The 14,473-nt window shown below is 51.9% G+C and overlaps 1 protein-coding gene across 1 annotated transcript in view; it reads left to right on the top strand.

The window, feature by feature from the left end:
* STXBP1 (syntaxin binding protein 1) overlaps positions 1–13,945 on the top strand; it is a gene marked incomplete at its 5' end in the record, with an annotated part of 73,700 nt that extends 59,755 nt beyond the window's left edge. Inside the window, 3 exons of the mRNA XM_082656279.1 lie at positions 928–1,013; positions 4,289–4,443; positions 11,976–13,945. Coding sequence (XP_082512405.1) covers positions 928–1,013; positions 4,289–4,443; positions 11,976–12,058 — 324 coding nt within the window. The 3' untranslated portion in view covers positions 12,059–13,945. The remainder of the gene's footprint in view (positions 1–927; positions 1,014–4,288; positions 4,444–11,975) is intronic.
* Positions 13,946–14,473: the final 528 nt, after the last annotated feature.

The following is a 14,473-nucleotide window of genomic DNA, read 5'->3' as shown; positions in this document are numbered from 1 at the left end:
TCTCATTCCCTCCTTTGTTCTCTGCTCCCTTTTCCTTCCCCCCACAACCCCAGTCCCCCAAAGAGACATGTGTGGGCTTCACACGGTAGCTGTTAGGAGTGTAGACTTCTCGGCAGCAGGGGGTGGGTAGCTGGATCCACCCACCAGATAATTAGGCCCTTGGGAAACTGAGGCTGTAAGGCCTCAGCTTGCCTGAGAGACTGCCCATGCCTAGTGTCTTCAAGACGGATGGCAAGGGTCAGGAGTTTATTGGACACATGGAACATAAAAGGGTGGAAGAGAAGCAAGAAAAAATAATGCAGGGTTTTTTTTAAGTTTATTTTATTTTATTTATTTATTGTTTTTGTCTGCGTTGGGTCTTCGTTGCTACGTGTGAGCTTTCTCTAGTTGTGGCGAGCAGGGGCTACTCTTGGTTGCGGTGCGCAGGCTTCTCATTGCGGTGGCTTCTCTTGTGGAGCACGGGCTCTAGGTGTGTGGGCTTCGGTAGTTGTGGCACGTGGGCTCAGTAGTTGTGGCTCGGGGCCCTAGAGCGCAGGCTCAGCAGTTGTGGCGCATGGGCTTAGCTGCTCCGTGGCATGTGGGATCTTCCCGGACCAGGGCTCGAACCCATGTCCCCTGCATTGGCAGGCGGATTCTTAACCACTGTGCCACCAGGGAAGCCCAATGCAGGTTTTTTTAAAAAACTTCTCTTCAAGAGCAGACCTACAAACTTATCTCATTGTATCTGCTGGTTATGGAGCATCTGGTCCGCCCGCTCCGAGCTCAGCGTGAGGTGCCCAGCAGTGGGCAGCAGACAGGGGAGCTCTGGTTGTTGCAAAGCTGGCCATGGTTTTGGCTGAGTGACTTGTGCTTCGAATTGTCTTACCTTGATTGCGTCAGCCCTTTGCAAAGAGATGGCCGGTCGATAGCTGTGTCTCTTCTTTCCAGGACACCATTGAAGACAGACTTGACACCAAGCACTACCCGTACATCTCCACCCGCTCCTCTGCCTCCTTCAGCACCACCGCGGTCAGGTGAGTGCAAGTCCCTGAGCAAGCGAGCAGGGAGCAAGCGGCACCGTGTCTGGTTGGACGGCAGCCGCACGGCAGTCCTGCTGTGACGCCTCAGGACCCTCGAGAACCCTCCCACTGCTTCTCGTCACAGCCAGAGTGCAGGCCAAGTCCTTGCAGCGGCCCATGAGGCCCTTCAGCCCCTGGCTTCCCGTTCCTCCCTCACTCCCTACTCCTCCCCCACTTCAGCCACACCAGCCTCCTTGCTCTTCCCCGAACACACCAGGCTTACTTCTGCCTCAGGACCTTTGCACTTGCTTTTCCCTCTGCCTGAAATGATCTTTCCCCAGGTATCTCTGCATGGCTCACCTCTTTTCTCCTCTAGGTCTTTAATAAATTGTTACCTTCTCGCATCTTCCCTAACCACCCTGTTTAAAATTACAGTACACCAGTCTTCCTAGCAGCATTATTCCTAATAGCTCAAAAGTGGAGATGACCTAAATGTCTGTCAGCTGATGAATGGATAAAAAACACATGGTATATTCATACAATGGAATATTGTTCAGCCCAAGATAGGAATGAAATACTGATCCATGCTGTAACATGGACAAACCTTGAAAATATTATACTAAGTGAAAGAAGCCAATCACTAAAGCCCACATACACTATGATTCCATTTATATGAAATGTCTAGAACGGGCTAGTCTCAAGACAGAAAGTAGATTGGTGGTTGCTCAGAACTGGGGATGGGGGTAAGGGTTGGGGAATGGGGAGCGACTGCTAATAGGTACAGAATTTCTTTTTGGGGTTGATGAAAATGGTCTAAAATTGATTGTGGTGATGGCTCACAATTCTGTGACTATACTGAACACCACTGAATTATACAGTTTAAATGAGTGAATTGTATGATACATGAATTACTTCTCAATAAAGTGTTACAGAAAATAGTGAAAAAATTATAGCACCTCAACTTCCTGTCTCCCTTCCCTGCTTTTTCTCCATAGATTACACCACCGCTTAGTGTGCTGTTAGTATTTACCTTGTTTACTGCCAGTCTCCCCCGACTAGAACGTCAGCCTCCTGAGGGCAGGGATTCGTGTCTGTTTTATCCTCAGTGCCTAGAACAGAGCCTGGAATGGAGTAGGCAGTTGGTGTATTCTGTCTTCACTTTTCATTCATTAGTTAATTTTAGTAATTAAGAAAGGGATGAATACGTCATCTGCATAGAGCCACATTTCTCAGATTCCTCCTTGATGGAAACATAGATGATGGAAACGTGGATGCCTTGGGTCTGTTGGGTTTCTGCCGCGTACCTGGTGATGCTCAGACGTTTCTCAGCTTGGAGATGTGGGCAGACAGCAATCCATGCTTCCATCTCTGGGTTCTCCAGCCCTCTGTGTTTTCTTGGCCACCCATGAGGCCTTGTGCATATGTTTTCGAAAGCTCTTGCTCTTGTTCACCACCTTGCCATGTTCATCCAGAAGCTTTTCCTGTTATGCTCTGCAGGCCACATCTCCACAGCCAGTCCCTGGGACTCTCAACACTAGGCACACATTTTGCCTCCAGAATCTCTTCTCTGCCTCCCTCGTGTGTGTGGCCCAGGCTCCCAGGGTAACACTTTTCAATACATGTGCCTCTACTATACTAGTACTTTGCCCGCCCGTCTTCTCTCTCCCCCGCCCCCCCTTCTGTCGTCACTCTCAGGCCTGCATGATGCCAGTGGAGGCCAAATGTTTATTGCCAGCATCAGAGTGAAATACAAAATCCCACACAGTACCACAGCCAGGCTGGTTGACAACGGCAGACAAACATGATTGCACAGGCAAAAAAAAGTGACTGTGAGGTCCTCTGGGCTGGCCTTTGTGATGTGGAAAGTGGCTTTAATGCTGTCCTAAGTCAGGAAGAAGGGTAAAGATTCCACTGTTCAGAGAAGACTTGCTCTCCTCGTTCTGTTTCAAATTTATCCGAATTTAATTGATAATTTAGATGACATGGACAAATGCATTTTATAAATTGCAAAAATTGACAATTAAAAAATAGAAACTCAGTGACCCCTATTAACTTTTTAGTTACTTTTAAAACTTCCACAAAAGAGATTCCCAACCAAATGGATGCAATGGTGAATTCTTCTGGTATTTTATGAAGAAACCACTCAACATTAACACATTTGCAGATAACAGAGAGAAGAAACTTTCCCACTTATTTTATGAGTACATGATCCTAAAAGCAAATCTGAAAATGGCATTAAATGAAACTTCCCTCAAGCACAGAGAGGCAAATGTTACAGATAAAATATTAGCAAACAACCCAGTGGCATATACAAGGAGCAATGTGTCTTGCTGAAGGGTTTGAGGAAATGCAAGGCTGATTGAACACTTTAAAATCCTCAACGTAATTCTCCACACAAGAAAAAATATATATGATCTTCTTAAGAGATGGCCCCTCATTTTGTTTTGATTTTTGTTTTGTTTTCCCCATTTTCTTAGCCTGGAAGCAACCAATTTCTCATTGTTTCCAAGGACAAGGTGAAGGCCCATTGAGGGAAGCCAGGGCCAGGAGTGGGGGGGCACCTGGGGAACTGTCCTGCCACTGAGATGCCTGTCGTTCAGGAGTCAGCTCCGTGTCACCTCCTCCAGGAAGGCTTCCCCAGTGATGCCCAGCCGGCACTTGAAGTCCCTCCCCCGTGTTTGTTCCCACGGCACTGAGCTCCTCTCCTTGGGGCGCGATGCAGACCCCCATCCTCCTGCCACCCTCCTCGCCCCACCCGCCCCAGTTAAGCCTGAGCTCTTGGATGGCAAGAGCCGCATGTCACTCAGGTCAGCTCCTCGGTGCTGGGGCGGCCCCAGCCCAGTGAGGCGCCTGGTGCACATCTGTCCAGTGAATCAATGTGCCGGCTACAGACAGGCCCTGGACTCTGTGGTCCCTGCTCCCTCCAGCAGAGTGTCCCAGGCAAGCCCAGAACTGTACAACTCAGGGGAGACACCGGGACCAACATCATGTGGGTGAAGCTGCTGAACGTCCCGCTTTAAAGCCGATCTGAACCCGTCTGTTGCCTGCATGACGGGGTCACAGCACAGGCGCTCATAGCGATTCTTCTCCCGGCAGCCAAAGTGCTTGATAATTTGCACTGCAGTTCAGTTCAGCCAACACTCGCTAAGCGTCTACTCTGTTTCGGTCACTGGTGTACAGAACGAGTGTGTAACACGTCACGGAGGTATGAAGTATAAATGCTGTGGATGCAGATAAACATGATTAATATCTTTCTCTCTCCCTCTCCCTCCCCCTCTCTCCTGCCCCAGCGCCCGCTATGGGCACTGGCATAAGAATAAGGCCCCAGGGGAGTACCGCAGTGGTCCTCGCCTCATCATCTTCATCCTGGGGGGCGTGAGCCTGAATGAGATGCGCTGTGCTTACGAGGTGACCCAAGCCAACGGAAAGTGGGAAGTGCTCATAGGTGAGTGGGGCGTGTTTTCTAGAGGGAAGGGACCGCTTCATTGCACTTGGACTCCATTCCATGCTTTGGTGTTTCATTCTGTCTTCGGTTCTCTGTTGCCCCTGAAAAACTTAAGTCTCTAGACATGTTTGTGGACGGCAGACGCTGACGAGCGAAGGGTTCCTTCCTCATGTCTGCACTGTGTCTCTTGACGAGTGGCAGCCCCATGTGGTGGGAAGAGCCTGGTCACAGATTCCAAGAGACCCAGGCTGATATTCCTGCTCTGCCACTGCCACGTGGGTCACCTCGAAAGTGCCTCTCCTCTCCACGCTGTTATTTCCTTACCCACGAAAACGGGGTTAAGAGCACCCACTTACAGCCTGAGCTAGGCCTGGTGCTGGCCCGGGGCTGGGGGGTGGGGGGTAGGGTGGTGTCAGTTTCCTGGCCTCCAGCCTCACGTCCAGAAGACGCTCAGTGAACGGACGGTAAATGATTACCGGCTCCTTTACCTGTCAGTTGGAGACGCACAGACGAGGAGTGAGAGCAGATACTGCCTGAAACATACTGGCCTGACTCCTGCGCTCTGCTGAGGGTTCCCCCAGCCAGTTCCTGCTACTTCAGGGTCTGTCATACCCCTTCTGGTTATTTCCTGCTGGCTTTCCAGAAGAAAGGAAGCAACTTATAAGAGCTGACTTAAGGCAGCAGGAGAAGATTTTTCTCCTTTTTCATGACTACAGGAGCTTCTCCAATTTCTCGGCTGGAAGAGGAAGAGTGAGCTGAGAAAAATCTTGCTTTCTCCAGATGCCTCCCTTTTGTCCCATCTTGCCCTTAACAAAATGGAGTTGCACCTGCCCAGAGTACCTCTTAACATTGATTGGCAAGAGGTGATCACCTACTGCCCTGGCTGGGCCCCGCCCTTGCCCCGATCTCAATAAGATGTGTCAGTTTTATACCTCCACTTTGGGGGGACCAAGGCGCAGTGCCCCCCAAGCTCTCAGAGTGAGCAGGTTCTGCAGACCAGTCCATGTGGCCGTTCCTGGGTGTATCAAGATGGAGCTGGCACTGTCTTCACAACCTGCGTTCCAGATACCACCATTCATTGGGGAGCTCGCACCTCCCCCTCCCCTCCCCACTCCCTGAAGCCTCCCCTGTCTGGTCACCGTTTCTCTCTGTGTTCTTTCCTTTCTGGCTACGTGGGACCCTGTGCCAGAGCTCTCGGTGTTCCCTGCTTGCGTACGTGTTGCATGAGCGTGTTGGCTAACTCTCTGCTGAAACACAGCTTTCCTGGGCAGAAGCCGTCACAGCCAGGCTTCGCTGTAACCCCCTCTTCCACGCTGGCCCGACCCGAGGTTCCCTGTTGGGAGGTGGAGACCCGGGGAGACAGGGTCGCCCCTGCGGATCGGTGGAGAGGCCTGGTGCAGACCGCTGACGCCCGCTGTGTGGCCCCGCCCGCTCTGTGCATGCCGGGCATCCTCGTGGCCCATGTGCGCATGCGCCGCGTGTGCACGGCGTGTGCTCCGCGCGTGCGCGTGCGTCTCGCTCTCTCGCACCTCATTGGCTGCATAAAACGTAGGCCTAAGTTGGCATGTTCCGGTAACGTACCTTTGTTCAAGCAGTCAGCCGGCCTCTGTTCTCCCGCAGGTTCTACTCATATTCTCACTCCCACCAAATTTCTCATGGACCTGAGACACCCCGACTTCCGGGAGTCCTCTAGGGTATCTTTTGAGGATCAGGCTCCAACAATGGAGTGAGAGCCAAAGAAACAAAGTAAAAGCAGCTTATTACAGAAAAGAAACTCTTCCACTCTGAAGGGTTTTCTTTGATTTATTCCGTCACTCTTTTTATTTTTCCCTTTTCCGTTTATTATTTATTTGATTTCTTTTAACGAGAAAATGCTTGCAGTTCTTAACACCGATTGAAAATGTGTCCGATGCTGCCCTCACCAACCCTACCCTGAGCCCCACTGGGCTCCAGCTCGCTCATGCCTTGGGTTACCTGTCGCCCAGTCAGACAGCTGCAGCCCTCTGGGCTTTAGACCAGAAACAATCACAACTGCTGTGCACAGTCCTCCAGAGGGAGCTGGACGTGGAGGGATGCCACAGGCGCTGTGCCCCAGCCTGCTGGTCCCGGGGTGAATTTGTGGGCACAAGGCAGAGAACACCAGGCAGCCTCCAGGTTGTGATGTGGTGTGGGAACTTGAGAGTGAGACCAACAGGTGTTCAGGGGACAGTCCTGTCCAAGGCAGAACTCCAGGGGAGATGCCAGTTGGCACACGATCATGAGGAAAGCTTGGCAGAGGGCGTTAGGGTAGTACTCCCAGTCAGTGGTAGTTAGATATGTCAATACCTTTTTCCCAGGACAGACATTTATCCTGAGGAACAATTTCTAAGGGGTGATGGGGTCATAAGCCACCTTGTACATGGCGAACTCCAGCCACCGGTGGAAAGAGCTCATGTCTCCTGTTCCTCTGGGAAAAACAGCACTTAACAGTCATTTGCTCTTTCAGTAATTGCTTTTTATTTTAATTCTCCTGTGGATCCTTTCAAGAGTTGAGAATCATACCCCTCTCTCTCATTGGAGTTTCCTGGTCAGATTGAGAGCCTTTGGGTAGAAATCTGTTCTCCACGCTATGTGCTGTTTATACTTTTTAATTTTTTATTTTTATTTTTATTTTTTTTGCGGTATGCGGACCTCTCACTGCTGTGGCCTCTCTCGTTGCGGAGCACAGGCTCCTGACGCACAGGCTCAGCGGCCATGGCTCAGGGGCCCAGCCGCTCCGCGGCATGTGGGATCTTCTTGGACCGGGGCACGAACCCGCGCCCCCTGCATCGGCAGGCGGACTCTCAACCACTGCGCCCCCAGGGCAGCCCTATGTACTGTTTTTAAAGAGCATCTTCTCTCCCACCATGCTCGTGCCTTTACCTCAGTTACCCGGGAACCCCTTGTCAGTTTGGCAGATTACCCAGGTTTTATTCTTGTGCTCATTCCTTCCTCTCTCTTTCCACCCTTCTTTTGTGCTGGAAATCTCCCCTGACCTGTGCAGATGGCAGACTGACCCTGAAGACCTCACTGCACCATTAGTCGTTCTTTAGTTTTACACATTCTGTGATGAGGCCACGTCTCGCGTACCTGACTTCGTCTACTCTGTTGAGGATGCACCCTAGAAATGTCCCCACCCCCACCCCGGGCTGAAACTCTGTGAGTTACAGAGTGTGAGTCACCTGTCAGTGAGCAGCGGACGGGCATGGACTCTAGCCTCAGCTTGGCCACAAGCACCTGTGTGACTGGGGGAGGTCGTTCCCACTGGGTCACAGAACACAGGGAGGCTGGATGGCAGGGCCCGAGGCCGCTCGGGGTCTGTAATGCAGTCGTTCCGCTGGTGGCTTAAACCAGGCAGACCTACGCACCCTGGCACACTCTCTGGCGGCCCTTGGGGGAATGGACATCAGAACCCTGGCTGGGTAACATCAGAAGTGTGCTTGTTTTTTTAAAGAGAATAAGCTCCATCCACAAAGGGCTCTAAAGGTCTGCACCGGAGGCTGTGCTGTTTAGCTCCTCTTTCTTCGCCTGGGCTGGAGATAGCTGCCCCAGGGCAGTAGGGAGATGAGAAGCAGCAAGTGATCGTGAGCCAGGACAGCGGGGCTGGCTGTGGCCCCGGGCTACCTGCCATCCTGCCCAGGCTGCCTTCACCCTAGAGAGCGAGGCCACTGGGTGGTCAATAAAAGTGACTTTAAAAACAGCCGTTGTTCAGCAGCACCTTGGTAGGTTCGTAATCAGAGGCATCTGGTTCTTGTGCAGATGGCAGGTAGGTGGACGGCATTTGCTGCAAGATGTATTTCGAGGCTTCTCAAAGGACAAATGAGCAATGACAGACCACTTGCAGAGTCAGAAAGAATCACAAACCCAGACCCAGGGGCTCCTGCTAGGATTCATTCTGGGACTCCCTGCTTTGGAAGATGCCTCTTCTTTGCACACTGCTTCCTCTGTTTTATGTTCAACCAACAGAGAGGCCTCCGCTGCCATCAGAGCAGAGCGAGCACGAACAGACTCTGGCTGTTTGCTCCTGGCTTCTGAAATGCTTTGTTGAACAGTGTTGGATTTTAGAGAGTTCAGTTAAGAAAAAGTGAGGCACAAAGCCCTCATACCAGGGAGGTCAGAAAGCAGGTGAGCCTTCCGACTTGCCTACTTCTGTTGCGATTGTCCAGGTGACCAAAGCTGAGGACACTGCAGGGCGTTAGCGAGGCTGGGTGGTCTCCTCCCCCACATTGGTGTTTGCAGGAACTTAGCTTTTAAGGGATGGGTTTCCCCTGCTCAGCAGTGAACGAGCGTCTGCGGTGGGCCCTGTGTGGGTACCAGTGCTGTGTTCCATCCTCCTGGCCCCTCTCTGTCCTGGAGCCGAGGCTGGCTCCCCAGGGCTGGGCTGAAGGGAGTGGGCATGGATAACTGAAGTGCACAGATGCCACCAAGCCTTGGCTCAGTGCCCACTAATCAATCCATCATTTCTCTCAACTGTCTAAGAAATGAAATCTCTTTTATTTTTTTTTTTTGCGGTACGCGGGCCTCTCACTGTTGTGGCCTCTCCCGTTGTGGAGCGCAGGCTCCGGATGCGCAGGCTCAGCGGCCATGGGTCACGGGCCCAGCCGCTCCGCAGCATGTGGGATCTTCCCGGACCGGGGCGCGAACCCGTGTCCCCTGCATCGGCAGGCGGACTCTCAACCACTGCGCCACCAGGCAATCCCTGAAATGAAATCTTTTGATTAGATCTTCACCTCGGTGCCCTAGGTGGTTTATGTTAAAAGTACTGACCATTAGGGAAGGTCCAGGAGGCCTCAGGAGCTGATGAAAGGGCGCCGAAAGGCTGGCTTAGACCTATTACAGAGCACTTAACACGGGAGAGTATTTTTTTTTTTTATTATGTTGAGTACTTTGCTTTATTCTAGATCGGGGTCAGATAAGTTTCATTTTTCAGTGGGACTCAGATTTGAATCTGAACGCAGAGCTGATCCAATGCCCAGCTGCTTTTTCAGCGTTCCCTTACACATCCCCTCCTGGGGCAGGAAGCCACAGGGCCCCCAGAATTGAGAGCAGTGGCATGGCTTCTGGGCCTGGCTGTGCCGCCGACACGCCTCACCACGCTGGGCGTCTTGGATGTGGGTGGGCAAGACCACTGTCTTCCACGTCTGACAGATCATCAAACTCACCTGGGCTGCTCTTAAATATGCAGTTTAAACCTGTCGTTCACCGGTACTGCCCTCAGTAGTCTGAGTCAGCAGGACTGTTTCAGCCAAAGCCAGAACAGCTCGACCAGCTGATCTGTGGGAACTCCTGTGGTTTTCAGGCGCCGTCCGTGAGGAAGGAAGGATTTTGTCCTGGCAGAGGTCAGTGTGTCTGGCCCCCAGCTTTGACAGTCTGGATGACTTTGTTTTGGAGACCACCGTTCACGGTTCAGTGTTGCAGTTATGTAGAATAAGAGGGACCCTCAGAGCTGTAGAACCCACTTGCTGTTCTAGAGGGCCTACATGGTCAGCCACACGTGGGTTCAAGTGAGAACATTTGCAGTGTTTGTGGTGGTGAAAAGCTTGACCAGGGTATTGAAGCGATACAGCTGATTGTGTGGCAAGAATTGGCCCTCAGGTGATTCGGATTAACACCAGCTGGTCTGCATCCTTTAAAGAGACCAGGTATTGATAGGGCCCAGGACCGTGACTGTTGCCTGATACTGCTGGTCCTGGAAGTCTTCTGCTTTCGGTCAAAGATTGGGAACACCAGATGGTCAGCAATCAGATAATATCTGGAAGTTCTGAAGCGTGGATTCCTTCACCTCCTTCTGGCCTCCCTCCAAGTCCTGAATCTGCACATGAGCAAGGGTAGGGGACACCTTGGGATGGGCGTCTGCTCAGAGGCCTTTTGGCGGCAAGGGAGGACGTTAGGGACAGTTTCTCTGGCACATGCATTGCCTTAACCTAGGTAGCCCCCAAACTGATCCCCCCCACGGAGTTCCCAGCAGCTGTCTTTCAGGTACAGACACTCAAACTGCTGCATCGAGTTGAGATTTGGAAGGCTTTCATTCTGCCAGTGGTTCTGGTCAGAATTTGGTAACGTTTATCCCTGTTTCCTCATTTGTGGAGCAGCCTGTGACCTTTAGGACTAGTAGAAAGATTGATAAGGTCACAGAAATGAGTGTCTTCGGGGGAGAGGGGGACACACTGCTGAAACCGGTGTCACATTTGCCAAAGGAGCCTCGAGTCTGCAGAATGAGTCAGCTTTGGGCGCAGGGGCTGGCACAGGCTGCACTCTCAGGGCATCCCACTCCGCACCTCGGGGAAGTAGCTGGGGACTGGTTCCTCACTCAGCGGGCCCTGGTGGGGGCTGGGGCTTGAGCTGCAGAGAACAGGATGTTGAGGAGCCTCTCACACCAGAGAGGGCTTCACCAGTGTTCTCCTGGTCTGGACTGACCAGGAAGGCTCCAGGCTGCAGTGCCAGCAGTCACAGGTCAGCTGAGCAAGTAGCGGTCAAAGGCATAGGGACCCTGGTATTTGGAATCACTCCCAGCAAGCCAGCCAGAGCCTTCTTTTGCCTGCCCTCAGGGTGGAAAATCTGGCATCCCGTGGTTTCTGGTCCCCTCCTCATGTGAAGGCCCACTCACTTGGCCGCATCTCCAGGGAGGCACATTTTCAAGTACGGGTCTCTTTTGTTCAGTTCTTCTCTCTTCTCTCTTCTCTCGGGATCTCTTTCTTTGAAGCCTACTGCTGCATGCATGCAGGCCTCATGCTCACGCGCCAGTCACTCCTGTTCTGTTTAAGTCCATGTCCGAACCACACGATCCATGCATCTTTTTTTACTGCACTTACGAGATCTCTCTCTCTCCTTATGAAAAAGGACTTCATTTTTTTTTTCTGTTTTCTTTTTTCTTTTTGCAGTAGAAGTATATCTAATTCCATTAGCTTAAATTTTTGCAAGCATTTCTAACCTCTTACAATGCGCGGTCTCTGCCAAGGTAAGGCCTCAGGTACCCCGGCCCTTCCCCCTTCACACCTGAGGTCCCTCCCACCACGCAGTCCCAGCCAGCGGGCTCCCGGAAGGCAGTGGCTTCCCCCAGGGCTCTGCCCGTCCACTTCTTCCTCCCTACCTGCACCACTCTTACCACACACAGTCCCCCCTGCTAACCCCTGCCCCATTGCCAGCCTCTTCCCCGGCTGTGTGGTTTGGAACTTCTCTCCCTGGCTTCACCTTGAGTTCAGGAGAGAATTAGAAGTGCAGCTGCCCTGTCCCCTGGCAGACGGCAGCGCTGAGCACTGATGGAGAGGCGGGCTTCTTCCTTGGTACAGCCCGGGACCCTGCCCAAGCCAGAGGGTGTGTTCTGTTTATCCACAGCCCTCACATGCCTCCCAGGCCTACTGTGACAAGGCCCCAAACCCCAGTCCCCAACCCCTCCCTGCATCTGGGTGGGGGAGGGGGAACGTCTACAGCTCTGGGGATAGAACAGGGCAGGAAAGGGGAAAGTGTTCGAAACCGGAGCTGGCAAGCTCACCGTCTTTTCTGCCTTCCTCCAGGATCCACGCACATTCTCACCCCACAGAAACTGCTGGACACGCTGAAGAAACTGAATAAAACAGACGAAGAAATAAGCAGTTAAAAAATAAGCCACGCCTCCAAAAAACGAACCCTCTCCCCAGAGTGCTCGCAGCCCTGACCACCGCTGACCGCCTCGGTTCCTTTGCTGACCCCCTTCTCCCTCCATCGCCTGCCCCAGCCCTGCACGCCCGGCCGGCACTGTCGCCAGCTGCGTTCTCGTGTTTGGTGATGCCCTCTTCTCGTTTGAAACAAAATAATGCATTGTGTTTTTTTTTAAAAAAAGAGTACCTTCTAGATGTATCCTGGAGATGTTCGGTGTGAGGGACGTGCTGCTGGAGGGTTTCTGAACTGCTTAGGATGATGAATGGACACCTGCTCCCCATTGGTCATGATTTTATGACCTTGTACATAAGCCAGCGTGATGTGTGCACATTGCTTGCGTATGGGAAGGTAGATGTTTGGGTGTTTTTAAAAACCCGTTTGGGATTGTTCCTGTTCTTGTTGGGAATCACTGAGATGTCCGTTTTGGGAGTATTTTAAACTGAGGATTAATCTGTTACCTTCACTCCAGTTCCTACCCCTCAGTGCCAGCTCTGATCCAGATAAGCTTGGAAGTGAAGCTCAGATGACATCTCGAGAGGTTTGAGCTGGAGTCGACCTCTGCTCTCCCCAGGGGGCTCATTCCCCCCCTCCCCCGTGCTGGAGGTAGGGGCTGGGGGCGTCCACGGGAAGTCAGGCTGGGTGCCTGTCGTGGCTCCCTCCCTGGCCGCTGCCGCAGCGCTGTGATCCTGTTCTGTGGTCTGTCACTGTCCCCAGATGAGTGAGGAGCAAGCTCCCATTGGGGACCTGGGTCCCTTGGAGAAGCAGTCAGACCTGGTCCTTCAGACCAGATGCCATCTTTCCCCAGGCACCACCCCCGACAGAGCTGCTCTCAGCAGGGTCAGCCTGGGTAGAGCTCACGGGACAGGAGTGAACCAGAGCAGAGTGAGTTCCGCAGGCTCCTGGTCAGAGGTCCCTTTCCTGTAGAGCACTGTCTGTGCCCCTGACACTTCAAACCACCTGAAGAGTAGCCCAGTGGATTTATCCAGACCCTGATCCCACTCAGGTTATCCTCCGTTTAAGATACTTGCTAATACTTTATTTTGTGTAGTGTGGGGTCATATGTCGTCGTGCTTGTAAGAGAAAACGATCATTTTATTCTCTGTATAAAAACGTAGCTGTATAAGGCTTAGCTCTGATGCAGACATTAAAGAAGCAAATGCAGGAAGGACGTCTCGTCGCCCTCAGGACTCAGCAGCTCGTTCTCCGGAAGGGAGCGCACTATTTGTTCTGCTGCTGTTGTGAACTATAATGAACAGTGGAAGTCACAAAAATGTCCCGCGCCCACCCCCACCCACCCCCTTAGCCCCTGCAAACCGTGTGTGTATATTACTGTCTTGTGGCATCGTCATTGCAAACGTGCTGTGTGCTAGTTCTCCGCGGCCCTCACTTCCCTTTCAGAATATACTCCTCACCCGCCCCGTTAGATGCATCGTGGCATTCTCTTCTCAAGGCTTTGAAATCTCCCCTTTGCACTCAGATTAGTTTTCAGGTCTGTCTCCCTTCCCCCCCTTACAAGATCTCATTTCCTTAGGACAGACTGTAGGGACCTGCCTTGGTTTGTTTCTTCTTGTTACTGCTTGTTTTGTCCCCTGCCCTTGACCAAACGATCGATGCTCATGCTTCAGGACCTTGTTTGTCCGACATGTCGGTTTTCCTTTCTCTGTTATTTATATAAAAATAATTTATCAAAAGGATATTTAAAAAAAAAAAGCTAGTCTGTCTTGAAACTTGTTCACCTTGAAATTATCAGAATCTCAGTGTTTGAAAGTATTGAAGCACAAACATGTATCATCTCCGTACTGTTCTGTACTAAAGCACTCGAGTCTAATAAATAAATCAGCGCCCATTCACGGTGTCCAGGGTGACTCGCGGCCTGGTTTTACTTTGGGGAGCGGAAGGAGAAAGGCTTTGTCAGTGGTCCACTGGGGAGGAGCCCAGCCACCCCTGGCTGTGGCTCGGAGCCTTCCGGATCCATTCACTGTTACTTGCCTTAGGATCTAGAGCTACCTGGAGTCTGGAGACGATCCATGAAGTGTGTTCTACACTGCCTGAGACCAGGCAGTTCTTCCAGCGTCCTGTGTCTCTGTATATAGAATGTCTCTGTCTTGGCAGGTGGCGCCCCACTCGAGCATGTGGTACCAGTGCATTTCGGGCACATAATGAGGTCATTTTATCTGCGTTACTGCTGTCCTCCTCCATTCCTGCCGCCACACCATCTAGCCTTCGGATGAACTTATTTCCAGATCTGAAAAGTGTATCCTGCCGGTCATGAAGCCTGTTGGTGACCTGGAGAGACTGTGATGAGTTTGGTCCCAGTGGGGAGGGGACCCTTAAGTTAGGGTTGGAGTCATACTGGAAACCTGCTAGAATACTG

Source organism: Grampus griseus, assembly GCF_964374135.1.
Source record: "Grampus griseus genome assembly, chromosome: 6".
In the NCBI taxonomy this organism is placed as follows: Eukaryota; Metazoa; Chordata; class Mammalia; order Artiodactyla; family Delphinidae; genus Grampus; species Grampus griseus.
The sequence above is the reverse complement of the archived record's forward strand: the minus strand, read 5'-3'. Positions and strand labels throughout refer to the sequence as shown.